General features: G+C 46.0%; 1 protein-coding gene across 2 annotated transcripts in view; it reads right to left on the bottom strand.

Annotated features, from left to right (window-relative positions):
* The window catches only part of IRF2 (interferon regulatory factor 2), an 84,239-nt gene that overhangs the window by 13,757 nt on the left and 53,862 nt on the right, over positions 1 to 16,620 (bottom strand). For both annotated transcript variants that reach the window (XM_060136510.1, XM_060136509.1), the window contains 2 exons: positions 16,443 to 16,489; positions 7,589 to 7,706 (listed from right to left, as the gene is read on the bottom strand). In XM_060136510.1, the coding sequence (XP_059992493.1) occupies positions 7,589 to 7,706; positions 16,443 to 16,489 (165 nt within the window). The remainder of the gene's footprint in view (positions 1 to 7,588; positions 7,707 to 16,442; positions 16,490 to 16,620) is intronic.

Here is a 16,620-nt window from a genome sequence, read left to right as displayed (position 1 = left end):
TCCTGACCCCCCAGAACAGACTGCCCTCTCTTTCCTGCGGGCCCCTCGCTTGCTGTCCCCATGGCTTGGCCAAAACGACAGCATGACGCGACCTTGTGCCGTGCCTTCACTTTCGGCCTCGCGTGCCCAGTTAATGCAGCGGCCCTTTATTTAACCCTTTATTCGTACGTGTTGTCTCCCAGCCACACTGTGGCTCCCGAGAGTTGAGACCTTGCGTTAGAACTTTTTGTCTCAAGTCACAGCACACGTTCACGGCTTGTACCGGAGAGCAGCTCAGTGAAGCTTTGCTGAGGAAAGAGATGAATAAACAGAGCAGGGCTCCCAGACTGCAGCCAGAGGCCTGCAGGAGTTCAGGACCGCTAGTGAATACCAAATGGAACGATGAACGTTTTCTAGAAAATTTCCAGACTCCTGGCAAGCGGGCTTTTTAAAACCTAGGTGAAGGGATAAAGACATAGTAGGCCATAGCTGCCAGCGGCTGGAAGGAGGGAGAGGAAACATTTATGGGTGAGGAAAATGTCCTATGTCTTAAATGTAGTGGTAGTCACACCACTGAGGATGTCTGTCAAAAATCATAGACCTGTACACCTAAAGGGGGTTAGTTTTACGGTATTTCACTTAACATACATGCCTTAAGACAAAAAGTAGATGAGCATCTCTATTCAAATTTTAAGTGTATCCCAAATGCTGGTGACCAGGATAGAAAAATAAGTTTTCGTTTTCTGGGCTACATCTGGATACCCAGTTAATATTACATGATCTCTAGGGCCAGACATTGCCCTAGGAGTATGTGGCTTTGTGCCTGGGACAGGGACGACCGCTGCTCTCCATCTGAACACGACTGAGGGCACTTTAGAAACTTCTGAACTCGTAAGTCGCAAGTCCAAGAGAGAAGCTGGGAAATCCCAGCATGTGAGATGCTCTCTGGAAGGGCTTTACGCACCAGCCCTAATCCATCTCTCTCTCTTTATCCATCTATGGAGATAGATGAGAGCTGATTTCCCCTGAACCACCAAACTTCGCCCTAAGGGACAACACAGACAGTGCCACTGACTCCTAACAAATGAAAAGTCACAAGAATAGCAAGCTTAGCAAACTGCTACAGCACATAAGGTCAGAAGTGGGAGCCCTCTAGGTGCTAGAGTCTCATGACTGATAACCCATAATAACAAAACCTAGCATTTCCTGGGCCCTGAAGTTTGTCTTTCCCACCTTGACCTATCACCTGCCAGACCTCACAACTCCACGGGGAAGACACAGCTATCACTCCATTTTAGACAGGAGGAAAAGCATCGTGGAGAGTTAAATAACTAACGAAGAGTTCAATGACTAATTCAAGGTCAGAGAGCCGGAAGGTGGCAGCCTCAGGAGGCAAATTCTGCTTCCCCTCTCAACAGCACCGTCTCCCTGAAAGAAAGAGTTAAGGAAGTTCAAACTGAGTTTCCCTGGGCTTTCTAAGCCCCTCTTAGGATAAAACCTTTCAAATCTCACCTTAATAAGACTCTGGGCTCATAACCAATAGTGAAATTGCTTTTCAACAGTTCTATATTGGGTGCCAAGGAAATTCCTGAACGGTTAGGGAACTAGAAATCCACTAAGCTTCTCCAGATTATGAAGGTCAGCGCATCAGGAAGAGTCCCCCGCAGGCATGTAATTTTATCTGGACCTCGGTGCTGAGACTTACAACAATATTATTCATGGCTGGTTACTGATGAACCGGGTTGATTCCTTAAAAGGTCATTCTTACCTTATTAACAATTGTTGACAACGCAGGGCTCCACCTGCGAAAGTACTGGTCCCCAAGCCTCAGAGAAAGCTCTTAAAAGTAGACTATTAGGAACCGGAAAGTTCTGTGAAGGTGGGTTGGTCCTATCACTTTGCAGCTGAAACCCAGGGAGGTTGGGTAAATTGCCAAGGTCACTCAGGCAGCTGCAGGGTCAAGATAAAAGCCTATAAAAGCCGGCCATCTGCATGCTGCCACGGAGAGAAATTTCTTCTCGCCCTGATCTGAAACTTCGAGAATTTAAACTGTGAATACCAGCCCGATGACGCAGCACAGATGGAGGCAATGTCTCTTAATCAAATGTATTTTAATATGATTTGATAATACCACAATCATAGTATTAATTTTACCACCTTCTAACCACACAGTGAGTTTTCTGTTACACCCATTTGGTCCTCACAACACTCCTGTGAGGTAGGTGGGATCAGTTTTTATCATTTCCACTGTATTTAATTTTTTTTAAAAGATTTTGTTTTGATGTGGACCATTTGCAAAGTCTTTAATGAATTTGTGACCACACTGCTTCTGCTCTACGCCTTGGTCCCTTGGCCGCGAGGCACGCGGGATCCTAGCTCCCTGATCAGGGACTGAAACTGCATCCCCTGCATTGGAAGGCGAAGTCTCAACCACTGGACCGCCAGGGAAGTCCCCTCGTTTCCACTTTAGATAACGAGGAAATTGAGTCTCCGAGAGGTGAGGGAGTTTGCCTAGGATCATGTGATAAATAAAACCCTGCAGAACTAGGTCTAGAACCCCAGTCTTTTAACTTCTAATCTGGTGCTCTGTTTTCTTTTTTAAAATAAACTCTGGCCATGATTCGCTTTAGGCATCCAAGGGCGACGGTGGGAGACACAAGTCTCTACGGGGTTAGTACTTTCAGAGAAGGGGCCAGCCTGCCTCAACAGTGACAAGTTGACGTGGGTGCAGGGTGTGGTACACACACTGCACTTCCACGAGTAAACATCATCACATGCTGCTCTGCTATAAAGGGGGGCAAATAATATGTTCTAGTAAAAACTCAGTTGAGTTCATCACCGTGTCTCAAGGGTCAATGGTCCGGCAGCAGATACCTGCCTAAGACCCCACGGGTTGGCAGCATACCCCTCCCGACGGACCCGCCGAACGCCCCTTCCTTACTCTGCTGGGTTGACAGAGCTATAGCGTCCACCCCACAGTAACAAAACCCACAACCCAAACCTCTCTTTCTCGCTGGATAGGCACATGGAAGTCCAACTGTTCAGAGGCATTCGACTTCAAAAACAGGTATAAAAGAAGTGGACAGGGGCCAGGTCACCAGGACACTGGGGACATGCGGGTCTTTGTCCTGGGGGGTTGGGGGCAAAGGTGACATGGTAAGACTGGCATTTTTTAACAAATGACTGTGTCTGGAGAAGGGGCAGCATGGAAGCAGAGCTGAGGCAAGCACGAAGGTGACTGGGAGTCGCATCTGAAATAGAAAGAAGGGGACGGATTTGAGGAATAGGACGGGGGAAGACAGGATTCGATAGTTAATTATAAAAAAGGTGGAGGTGTCAAGGCGGAAAAATATATACAGCTCGTAAAAAGTTGGCAGCTTTCTCGGGTAAATAAAAACCCCTTAAAGGTTGAAAGAACCTCCATGTCCACTGCCCAGGGTTGCCGGTGCACGTGGTGACCGAGGGCACATCCCATGCAGCCTCACCTCTGTGACCTTGGCTTCTCCAAGGTCCAGTTCACCTAAGAAAAACGAGATGTATTATTGGTTGTGTCTGGGTTTACTGTGAGATCTGGGTTCACACCTCACATGGACTCTCCTATTGCTAAGAGTTTTCTAGGGGTCCTGAGAAAACTGGATGCCTTGTCGCTGGACCCCGCTCCTGAGGGATGAACCAGCATGGAAAGCCTTCACTCGCTCCTTCTCAAGAGGGGTGCCTTCCATCTAAACAACCACCCCAAACCTACTTTTTATCTTGTAGATGGAAATTTTCATATCTTAAGCACCAGAGAAAATGGCAAAAAACAAAAGCAAACAAACAAAACAGGGAACAAAGATCTGGAAAAGCTGAAGACAGTTCTACAGCCTGGCATCACCTTTGGCCATCCTCAAGTCACTATGAATTCTGGTACCAGAGGCTGCCAGGCTTGAGTTATGACCGTGAGGCCCTGGGGGTGCCCTAAGTTTGGTCTCTTAGTTGTGAATCTGTTTTCCTCCTTTTTTTTTTTTTTTTTTAACTTTTTTGTTGTTGTTCTGCTCCTGTCGATATTCAAGTTTCTAAGCTTGGCTGAAAAACAGCTACTCAAGGTTTACTTTAGATAAAGTTGGTCAAATTTGGAAGTAACTACCAGAAAAAGGTACATCCTAGAAGGTGCATTTTGGGCCACCAAAATCGACAGAATTCAAATTACATTATTTCCTAATTGTCTCTGTCTAGTCCCCTAAGGCCAGCTTGATTTACTTCAGGGTCATGAATAGCCTCCCTCATTTCACAGCAATCTTTGCTTTCTTGAAGGGTGGGGTTACCTTTTATCAAGAAACACAATGGGGTTATGAAGCCCCGCCTAGGCCAGGGAGAAAGAATGTCCGCACCTGCTAACTTCTCACACTGGCCTGGAGGTGATTTCAATACTGCTCAGCAGAGGCCCTGCTGACCTGGGCAAGAGGCCAGCAGGGTATTATCAGAACAATCCAACATGTTGCTGGCTTCTTCCGCTTCCTAAAAACAGAAGTTGCCGCACACACAAAATAATTCAATGTGAAAGAAAAGTAAAAATAAAAATGAGTCTTTTTCTCCCTCCCCTTAAAGGGATAGCAGGGAAGATCTTTGGAGGTGCTGACCTGTGCGTTTAAACAGGAGGGAGAGATGAAACATGAAAAGACCTGGTTTAAGCAGTGAGATGCTGCCCTCCTGCTTGGAGCACACAGCCTGCTAAATCTGGACGTACATTCAGCTGTTCTGGACAAGAAGGCAAGACCAGGACACTGCCCATTGACCATGGGCGTGTGCACACTCGTGCGTGCGTGCGTGTGTGTGTGTGTGTGTGTGTGTGTGTGTGTGTGTTTTCCTGACGTGATTTGCCGCAGAAATAAAAGTAAAACACAGCAGCAATCCAGCAGGAGTTCATCTGTCAGGGTAACAGGACATTTCGTGATTTACACCCTTACTGGATTCACTTACCAAACAGCACCCCTCCTCCAGAATAAAAGTGTACTGGGTGGCTAGCCTCCAAGGGATTAAGATATTGATTTTCAATCTATTTCCCTAGTGACAGAGCCTACTGACAACGAGAAAAATGCTCTCATAGTAAGGACTCGTTTCAGCTCCCATTTTTAATCTTATAATCATGGGCTTATAAGAGTAGAATGAAAACATCTTGAGGTTTTCATCTTGGTGCCTGGATACAAAACTGGCCGGAACTCTGGGTTTAGAGACAAATGAATGGAAAGCAAGAAATGGTTTCGTTTTTAAATAAAGCATTTTTTAAAAAAGTAAAGAGAGCCCGAAAGAGAATCTCTCAAATGCCACAGTGGCCTTGGAATCAGAACCCCTGTGCTTCTCATCTCGGTCCACACATCGCAGAGGCTGGGATGGCTAATGACTGGTCACTTGGGAGAGTGGAGACAAAGCTCTGCGAAGGGTTTAAAATCCGAGCGAGTGCTACTGTTAGCAATAATCACAAATGACCCACTCCTTTAAAATACGTGCATGGATCCACTTCCTCTATCATTACATACCTTCACAAGGGTCACTGACTAATGAGAAAGAGACATTCAAACTCATTTTACTGCCATCCATTATGATTTTATTGTCAGGAAGAGAATCATTTAATCCAGTAGGTGATTCTCTAACCAAACCTGGCCTTTGTCTTTGCCCCAGGATAATGACTCATTAAATTAGTACCAACACCATGTAGCCCCAATCATACCATAAGGGCAATGAACAATCGACCTGGCAGAGAATTTACCTACTGAAGGCTCAACCAAAATGTTAAAAAAAAAAGTAAAGAAAACTGGTCCAATTCTGGCTTTTGTTTGGCATTTTATCTGAGGCTGAGTTCACCTCCTCAGTGAAGGGGAGCTCCAAGAGCCAACCAGCTGCCTCGAAATAAGCTGAATCTTAAGAAAGCGTGCCTGGGAGATCGGCAACTATCTTCCTTTTTAAAAAGGGCTCAGTGGGCAGAGGCTTTCTGAGGACAGCCTGCTGAGAAAGGGATGATAAAAGCCCAGGTGCTGGGGAAGCAGCTCTCAGCCGTGGAAAAAAGGGCCCAGGAGGGACGAGAGCTGGGCTTCCGGTCAGGCAAGTGGCCTCACTCCAGAGGGGAAGTGAGAAAGATACTCTCGGAGAGTCCGCTCGGCTGAAAATGACTGTAGGGCCATCTGTCTCTATGCAAAAGCGCCCCATTCAGACGTGAGCCCTGCGAGGAAGCCACAGCCATCCTGACATGAGATACAGCACGTGCTGAGTCTCAACCCAGGCTTCATTCTTTCTTCACGCTGCTGGAGACCTCAACGTGCAAGGGAGACCCTGTACATGTGATGCTACTTCCAAAGCCCAGGGGAAGGAGAGGAGGCTGCGGCCTCCTGTCCCTACTCAGCTGAGAACCCAGAAGTGAAGGTCCTCGGATATGAGGCCTGCTCTTGGAACAGGAGTTTTCCTGTTCTTACCAGCATCAGAAGCCCTAATTGTTTACAAAATGGAACACAATGTAATGAACCAAAAGGTACTGAGGGCAAAAAAACCGAGGTTCTGGATTCCAGGGCTGGGGTCAGAATACAAGGTCAAGCCTGGGCCTCTTCCACGCTTGCAAAGAGTCCCTACCCTCCGTGCTTGGCAGCATCCCAGCGGGACTTTATTGAGATATAATTCACACTTGTCACCCACCTGCCTAAAAGCCTCCAGGGGTGGTGTTTCCATGGTGTGTGTATGGAAAACATTTGGGCACTTTACTATCTGCTACACTTCAAGTTTTTAAAACTTAAAAAAAAAAAAAGAAAACCAAAAAACCCCACACCCTCCAGCAGTCTGGGGATAAAACCCAACCTCCTTCCCAGGATCTTCGAAGGTCCCCATAAGCCCGCCCCGCCTCCCTTCTGAGGGACCTCACACGCCCCCCCACGAGCACCGGCCTTCCCTCTAGTCCGTCAAGCGTGTTCCTGCATCGGGACCCACACTGCAGGTCTCAGCACTGGTGTCATCTCATCTCTCCACTCTTCTCTGGCACATTTATCACACACGGTAACGCTGTTGTTACGTGCAGTTTTTATTTGTTTATTATGTGTCTTCTTCCATGAAACTAGGGATTGGGCCCGCCTTGCTCCCCAACCTGTTTCTGGCTCACAGCGCTACGTCTGGTATACAGAAGGCACTCAACACTCTTTGTGGGATCACAGGGTGCCCTCTGGCCACGTGCCTCTGTTTCCCCATCTGTGAGATGAGCACCACCTCTGTGGCAGGCCCGTCTTGGAGCAGATGCTGAGAGGACCCACAGGGACAGTCTCCCCCCTCCTTGTTCCCAAGTTAAAGAAATAACACTTTTGTCCACGTGACCAATTATTGAAAGACTGAGAACCGCTAATCCTTAGCCGCTGGGGGGAGCATCCCCATCTCATCTGCCTATTTTTTTGAGGCGGATCTGCCTCAGTGCCTTTACCTGATCCTCAAAGGCCTTTATTCTTCAGCCCTGAAATCTGGGGGCCTGAACTTGCATTTTGAGATCGTTCCAAGACCTCCTCCCGCTGACTATGTTATTTCAAATCACGTTTTACAAATTCTCGACCCCAGGGAGCTACTCGTGCGTATAAAAAAATGAGATGTCAAAACAGTTTACCTATGATGTTCACCGTACTATCCACTTCATTTTTTATAGCTGAAGTCAGGGCCGCATACTCAGGAGAAAGATCACTTACTCCATTACTAAGCCCCAAAGATGACTCAACTGGTTCTTGCTAGGAAGAAGAAAAGAAAAAAGAATTGAGAACACTTCCTTTTCCCTCCCTGTGCTTAGCTTAAATTCTACCCTCCGTCCACTTTCTTTAATGCCAAGGTCACGTTCGTCTCCCAAACGCATTCCCTACGTGTTTTAAATCAGCCTGGAGCTTAAGAAGCACATTTCTGCGTAGAGTGTCTCGCCAAGGGTTCCCTTTCTTTCCTTTTCCTTGGAGGAGACGGTATCCGTGCACCTGGCTTGCCCTCCTGAAATGCTTATCCCTGCGCAAGGTAGCCCTGGGGTTAAGCGGAGCTGGGTTACTGCCTAGGTAAAGCACCTTGCTGCTGAGATCCCAACTCATCTGTCTCTGAGGGAGGGGGTGCGTGTAAGACTCAGCTCCTGGCTTTCTCTCTAAGGGAGGAATCTTGCCACCTCTTTTATAACTCCGGAGGAAAAGCTCTGCCTCAACTATCAGCCCAAGGATGAAATCCAGAGGACGTGGTGGATGAATTCTTCTTGGATAGGGTTTGCTCTGGATTCTGGCCACTTGAGCATCCTGCCCCAGGGTCGGGGGCAGGTGGCCGGTCACACGGGCCAGACTCATAGCCAAAGCCTCCGCCACCCCGTGGAGTCCAGTGAGACAGCCCACACCCATGGCTCTGCAGGCATGCCTTCCGAATGCCCATGCAGCCCAAGAGGCTACACATTCATATTAATGAAACTAGGAGAGCAAACTCCTCTTCCTAAGCTTGGCTCTCAATTCTGCTTTATTCAAGTGCACCAGAGCCCTCCAACCTCTGAACGCGCCAACGGCTCTGGGAGAGCCAGCGCTGGAGTACAGACTGACTTTCAGCGTTTTGATGAGAGAGCTTCTCCTCAAGGGGAGGTTACACTGGCGTCTATGACAGCAACAGAATCAGACAAAAAAAGCCACACGTGACAACTCCTGGGGAGACCAAACTGGAGAGGAGGGTGGAGGGGTGGCAAGAATAGAAGACAGGAGCAGAAGATCATGTGAGGTGGATATGACTGTGCTTTGAAAAATTTAGAGTGGATGCTGCAAGGCATGCAGGGTGTTCTTACCAATTTATGTGCTGCTTGGAACCAATGATGACCCCAAACCAATGATGACCCCCTAAGACCCAAAATCTTAGGGAAGGAGGGGGAAATTACCCCCTCCCTCCCAATCCCACCTGGCAAATTCCCGCCATGATAACCATGGCTTCAAAGACATCACCTCACTGTATAGCTCAGTTCTCAAAAAAATAAACAAAAATCACACATGGCAGGGTTGACCAGATGTACCAAATGTTGAATCCAGGAAGAACCCAGGACAGCCCCACTGGGCAGAATGTTTATCCCTTTCTCCTGCAGCATCTCTTTGACAAATTCCGAAGAGTTTATCCTTTCTGGGAAGAAACTCCCTTGCCTGTGACTTGAGTCACCACTTTTCTCTTTCTTTAGAGGCAAACTCCTGACTGTGCACCTGCCTTCCCAGCATCACCTCCTCACTGCACCATCATGAAGCCTGCAGTCTGGCTGCCACTCCACTTGTGGAATCAAGCTCCCAGCTCCTGGGGTTGGGGTGGTGAGACAGCCTGGCTTTGGAGTCACATGAGCCTGGGGTCCAAGTCTTCCTCTAGTTATAGGACTTTAGCCTCTTTAGTGATCTCTTAGGATGCTGCGGACAGCTGTAAACTGAGGACAGTAATAGGACCCACGTCATAGGGATAATGGGAAGATTAAATGAGATAAATATGCACCTGGCACCTATTATTAAATAAGCACTCACTATTATCTAAGGTCACCAATAAAACGCTACTATCCCAAATCCAGTGACCTTTGCGCAAGTCTCTTTCCCTCAACCCCACACTCTGACATCCAACAGGAAGGCCTGTACTCTCCACCCTTGGTAACAAAATCTATCTGTTTCTCCACCTTTCTGATGGCATCCTTCTCCCTGGCTTCCTCAATGGTCCCCTTCCCACCCCACCCCCCATCATGCCCCACGTGTCATCTTCTCTCCCTTCCACCTCTTCAATTCCCCAAAAGGAACTAAGAACGTTTTAAGGAATTATGGAAAGAACTGCTCGTTTTCGTGGGTTTCTTTCGTTGCCAAGTTATTATTCACTCATTCTGCTTCTAGGCTTCTTATAAAGGTAATGAGGCAGTCAGACTTGCATATATTTAAAAACCTAAATTATTCTGATTTCTCAGTTGGAGACTTCAAAAGAGTTTCACATGATCTACAGTGTAATTAGTGGCAAGTGATACTTCTATCACACTACACTTGAGAAAACTATGACTCATAGATGAAATTAGTTTTCCAAGACCACACTGCTTTTACTCTGAGGAGATACAGGAACTGAACTCACATCTTTGGTCAGGCAACATGGTCCAATTCCAGTAGCTTCTGTCTGAATAAACCCTTGGATCCTGTACTAATGCCAATGGAGATTGAGACTGAACTATTTTCAACATTGTTCTACTCCCCAGATCCCCACCTTGCCTCTTGCACTCCTGTAACGAAACAGAATACTCTACCAATGGAGACGGAGCTGGACTACTCTGAATGTTGTTTTACCTCCTCCCATCCCCACTTCCAAAATAACCTGCCGATCTCCAAGTCTTCAGTGCAAACCTCACTGGTTTTAGAAGAACAATATAGCAGATTGTATAGTGAAATGTAGCCAGCACCTCCCTGAAAGGGCTCCATCCAGGGTGCAGAAAAACAGGGATCTTCACTACACTCAGTTGAAATTTTTGAAATGACTAGAATAGGAAGATCGAAACCTAAACTATGTTTTTTTTTTTAAAAAGCAAGGAACACAAATTAAGAAAATGGGTGAACATTTCTCTACGGAACATGTACAGAGAGATCCTGCAGGTCACGAACGGCCTTTGCCCACAGCGTCTTCTGCTTCTCTGTGATGCCCACTCCTGCCCTGTCCCCCGCCTGGCTGTACCATGACCTGTCCTGGTGAATCCTGAACTAGCCTCCTCTTTCTGTTCCCTTTCTTACTTTAGATGTAGGCTCTCCTGTAAATCACCTTGCCCCAAAGAAAACCAAAAAACAGATTGTACTTGGGTTCAGACCGCTCCATGATCTATTAACCCTGCCAAATATTTATGCCCAAGAAACTTTCTTCTCATTATAGAATCCAAGGTTTGTTCTACAGTTTAAGGGACTTTAGGCAAAAGCAAACCGGCACAAGAGAGCGTGCAGGGGCAGGGGCAGGGGCAGCCTTCCTTAGACCTCTAAAATAATATTCCTTTGGTTGGTCTCAAAGCCATGCTTGCTGGAGGCGCTTGGGGGTGGGCCGAATAGAGGACAACCAAGGCCACTCATTCTGTTGCCACAGCCCTTGTCTACATGTCCCCTCCTTTGAGGCCAAATATAATGGCTGTAAGACCATTTCCCATCCCCAACCTCCAGAAAGGCCCTAATTCATCTGTGCAAAGCCAGTCTCCTGAAAGCCAAATTTAAGGGCATCTCTAGGTCTCTCTACCAACAAAATCTCAGGCTGACAGCTGGGCTTCATGAAAGTCAAAGTCGGCCCGGGGAACTGCACACTCTATACCTCGGAGGCCCCGAGGCCACTAAGAACAGGAGTGCAGCTGAAACAGGCTGCGGCCTCCTGCCCAGCCCTAGGACACCTTCCTCCCGTGGAACTAGGCCGTCTTCATTCTCTTCCTCGCTGCTCCCACTGTAACTTCCCCTTAGACTTCTTTCTTCGGCTGGCTTTTCTCCTCGTCTTCTCCTTGGGTCTCCGTGTTCATTTCATGTAGCTTCCCTCCTGGGGAAGGCATCCGTTCCCACGGCCTCCAACATCGTTCTTGGGCAAATGACCACACACCTGGCATCCAACACTCACCCGAGCTCGGTGCCTGTCAGATCCAACTGTCCACCTGGTGTCTGCTTTGGAGGGTCCTCTGCCCTTTCTAGCCCACCACGTCCACAGTTAAACTCACCCTCTTCTCCACAAAACATGCTCCGCTCCCAACATCCCCTCCAGGAAGCTTGAGAAGTCAGGGCCACCTCTTAGATCCACACCTGGCTTCCTCCTCCCACCTCTTCTTCCAGGGAAATGTCTCCTCTCCATTCCAACTGCCACCATCTTCACCTAAACTCTCTACTGCAGTCTCTGCCCCCATCTGCTGCTTCCCATCACGGTGAGAAAAACCTCCCTTAAATATCAGCCCCTCCGTGCTCCAGAGCCTTCCCAAGGAGTTCAGCTGTGCCTTGTCTCACAAAAGCATCCACGGAGGTTACTCTGCCAACCAGTTTGCAGACTGCGCTCTGAGCAGTCCTCCCAAGAGCTACCAGGAGGAAAGCGAGGCACCAGAGTGGGCAGGACAGGCCCCCCACCTGCTCCCTCCAGGGCAGCTCTGATTTCATCTCTTGAAAGTTCAGGTGGGTTGCCGGCGTGAGGCTTAAAAAGTGAAGACCCCTTGCAACCCATGGACAGATCACTCCAGTATCAGCCCTAACAGGTGGTCGGTCATGCAGCCTGTCTTTGGACAGTGACAGGGAGCATATTGTTGCATATTCCAGCTCAAGTCACTGTGGGCGGTGAGAGCTCTATTAGAAAGTTCTGCTCAGCCAATACCTGCTTTTCTGTAACCTCCACCCAGAGGCCTGCACTCAGAACTAATACAGATCAGTCCTAGTCTTTACCAAGTGACATTAGAGACAGTCCCTGATCATGTTTTCCAGCATCACACCGATGTTTTAATCTGGAAGCACTTCACAGCTTCGAAGCACGCATATGTCCTCTGCAAACAATCCTCTGAGGCAGTAAGTATTAATTCCGAATCCTCCCTAGCTACATGCCTCTGTTTCCCCTTGTACCCTCACTCAGGCTCTGGCTCTAATGAAGCCGGTGTCCTGACTCATCCAGCGAAGACCAAACAGCAGCTCTGATCTCCAGGGCTTCACGTATGATCTGGTGCTGGGGAATGTCCACCGATATACTGAAGAGTCCCCCGAGCCCTGGATCAGAGCCCACAGCTTCCGAGAGGCTGAGAGGCACTGAGGGCAGTGCAAGAGCACAGGTTCTGAGGTTGGACTAACCCGGAATCAAATCCCAATTCCATAAAGTGGAGCAACTCTGGGAAAATTACTCAACATCTTTGTGCCTCCATTCCCACGTATGCGAAAGAGAGAAACCCTGCCCATCACAGGAAGAACTAAATGAGATAATAATCAGAGCTGAGAACCGGGTAGGGGCTCCAAAACGTCAGCTACCACCTCGCTGCTTTATCCACCTCTGTCCTTACTGATCTTGGCCTTGTGACATTTTCTGAAACACCAATATGCTCTGATGATGTCCCATCTCATACAGCTCACTACTGTGTTTCTTACTCTTATTTCCTTAGACAGCCAGTTACCTCCACGCAGGCAGGGCTTAGTTCAACTAAAAGATGGCTCACTGAGTGCACAGCATATACTCCCAAAGAGAACATCAGGGGATATAGGGGCAGCATTTCTGCACATATTACATGGTCAAGGAGCCTTGGGTCTCCCAGTTTCAGGGAAGCTATTTAGGGAGGAGACAAAGAGCATGGAGATAAATTGCCTGAATAGCCCAAGACATATTCTGACAGTGGGCCTGCGTGCTCTAAACGTCCTTTGCTAGTTAAAACTTCAACTTGATCAACTCTACTCCAATAAAAAAAAATAATTAAAAAAAGATTAGGATTTCTTCACGTATCTTAAAAAAATTCAACTTGAATTAAAGGAAGATTGGGAAGAGCTTGTTTTAATAGCAAATTTTCATACCTAGTTACTACATCCAAGACAAATTTTCTCTGTGGAAGAAACCAACCTAGTCTATCCAGTTGCACATATATATATATATGTGCACAGAACAGAAAACTCAGAGCTTAGGTGTTTGACAAACAATAAAAAGTAATGTATTAACAGCTCAGTAAGGATAAGGTCCTTTATATATATAATTCCAGACAACCTAGAGAACTAACTTTGAACCACTCTACAGAAACATTAACACTATGCAGTCGTGAACCACAGAACCTGGGGAGCCCGCTCGCCTTATCCACGTTCTGAGGCTTCGTCATAGGACAGATGAGAGTAGATTTAAATTCAAACGTTTTCCGATGAAAATCACCTGTCTTCTGCTGAAGGAACAATGTCTCTATGAGGGCCATGTTTCGGACACTGACCATGTCTACATCACAGGAGGATTTCTCACTGTACTCTCTGCTGGGCCCCACATGGCTGCACCTAAGAGGAAATCTCTCACTTGCTTCCCTGGGTCAGTGCGGTGTCTGGCCATGTGGAAAACACTGCCATCGGTGATGTGACTGCAGATGTCCTTTACTTACAAGAACACCATGTGTCATCAATTCTAAGGTGCACATTCCTCACATTTCCACACCCCTGAAATGGGACGTGCCTTCTAATCAATTCTGTGTCATGATTTCACTGCAAGCAGTTTTTTCTTGCTTACAGATACATAAAATAATGGTGCATCTTCTAATCGATGGCATCTGATGTCCAGTGAAGTCTGGTGGTTATGTTTGAGCAAAGCTGGTTGAAAGTGAACATCTGTTACTCCATTTTCATTTCTCCATTAACTGAGATTGCAAAATTAAATCTGCATTCTAAACCCCCCACTCCCTCCTCCCCATATATTACATTTATTTATGCATCTATTTAGTCAACAAATCTTCATCTATTCAGTGAACATATGTGTATTAATTATCTGTTCTGTACCAGGCACTGAGCTAGATGCTGTGAAACTAGTAGCAAATATGATATAGCTGTACTTAAGATTATAGCAGATTCTTCAAAATCACATATTTGTGGAAGTTACACTTTTCTGACTAAACAACAATAATCAGAATGTAGGCCCTAAAAAGATCCAAACTGTGGGGAACTTGATACAACAAATAACAGGGTTTTTTCATTCCAAGAAAAAATAAATTTTTAAAGTAATCTAGGGGAAACCTATAGGTTAAAAAAACTTAAGAGACATATCCAAAAATCACAACATGTGGACCTTATACGGATCCTGATTCAAGTAAACAGACTGTATCAAAATTATGACACTTATGAGACAAATTGGAAATTTGAACACTGACTGGATATTTGATGTTTTTGAGGAACTACTGTTAATTTTTTCGGATGCAATAATGATACTGTGTTATTTTTAAAGAGTGTCTATCTTTTAAAGATATATACTGACGTAGTCATGAAAGAAATAAGATGTTTGGAATCTGCTTTAAAATACTGGGCCGAACCACATGAAATTGTTTTTGTAAGTCAAAAATGGTTGAACATCTGCAGTTTCATATTGGATGTATGGAAGTGGAGGGAGGTACTAATGAGACAAAATGGCCCCGAGCTGATTAATGCTGAAATCGGGGTGACGGTCTATGAAGTACGTTTGACTCACTTGCCTCCTTCCTGTGTATAAAGTTTTTCCATAATAAAAAGTTATAATAAAATGAGGCCTATACTATGCTATATTTAAAATAAGTCACCAACTAAAAATACTGGAAGTGGAAACTGGAGGTCTCACTGCTAAAACACTCTAGCTAAAAAACTGATTTTCCGTTGCAGGAGTAAATGTGTCTGAAACTTTAACAATTTACCTAAGTTTTCCCTCTACCTTCACAATTCAAACTGAAGTACATTTTTTGGGTATTTTTCTCCAATTATTTTGACTAAGTGGCTTGCTTTTAAACATTGTGCTGTCTGGGCAATTTGGTTTTTCCTTCAAGAGTTATTCTAGAGTAGAAACCGGAATGCTTGGCATCTCTTTTAAGTTCAGTTCTAAATGACCGTGCGAACTTGGCCACATGTTCCACTGCCCTTGGGTCCATGTCACTCAACTCTCTCGAGCCTCTGTTTCTTCATCTGCAAACAGGGCACGGTGAAACAATCTTCTCTCTGATGGTCTATAAGTCTGGACTGCAGTGTCTGCTCTTTGCTTAGCAACTTGAGCTCACCCTCGATTTTGCATGGGATATTTGGCAGTTCTCTGGCTATTTGACAAGGGCCACCTAATCTACACACAAAGACCCTCACACTGCAGTGGATTTCAGACTACACAGCCCACTGAAAAGCTCACACACACAAACGCATCCCTACGGAAAACTTTTGGAAGTTATGAAAGCTGGTTCTATAGTGGAGCAGGAAAAAAACTATTGAGATCCACACGAACAGAGGGCTTGAACAGACCTCTGTGTCCCCAAACTAATGGCTTGTCATGGAATATATGCATACATACATGCATGCATGCATGCATGCATACATACATACATTCATACATACATACTGGGTTGGCCAACACAATACATATATATAAATATAGGTAATACATTCTAATGTAAGTATATACTATTTAATATACTTTTAAAAATATTTAATGGCCTGAAAATCTACTTAATATCATCAGATAGTAGCTGGTGGCTGGAGCTTAGCTGGAACTAAGTGACATGCTGGCAACAGTTGCAGGGACCAGATGGAGGCTTGAGACTGTCAAGCTCAGCCTGGATTTGTGAGTTCATTCATAAATTGCTCAGGGAAGTTGGATGAAGCAGGGGATGTGTGTACTTGAGTCTACAAGTGGGTACATGCCAAAGAGGAGACGTGTAAAGCACATGAAACGCAACAGCAAAAGAAGCAAGATTAAATACTTCACAGAGATCACATCACTTATTTTTATGAGACAGAATATGAATCATTAGTACGATCACAGCTCTGGCCTCCTCTCTGAACAAAGATTACCTTGATGTGCTTCACTCTGTCTTCTTTTTCTGTCTTTGGTTTCTTTCCTGTGGCAACAAAAATAGTTCTGGATTAATTCATGAAGAACAGAGAGGCATTTTCCCTAAGTTAAATTCTTTCTGAAACTCTCAATGAACTTATTGCTTTAATCTGTACATGGCCAAGATCCCAAATGCTT

This window comes from Lagenorhynchus albirostris, chromosome 21 (genome assembly GCF_949774975.1).
Source record: "Lagenorhynchus albirostris chromosome 21, mLagAlb1.1, whole genome shotgun sequence".
In the NCBI taxonomy this organism is placed as follows: domain Eukaryota; kingdom Metazoa; phylum Chordata; class Mammalia; order Artiodactyla; family Delphinidae; genus Lagenorhynchus; species Lagenorhynchus albirostris.
The sequence above is the reverse complement of the archived record's forward strand: the minus strand, read 5'-3'. Positions and strand labels throughout refer to the sequence as shown.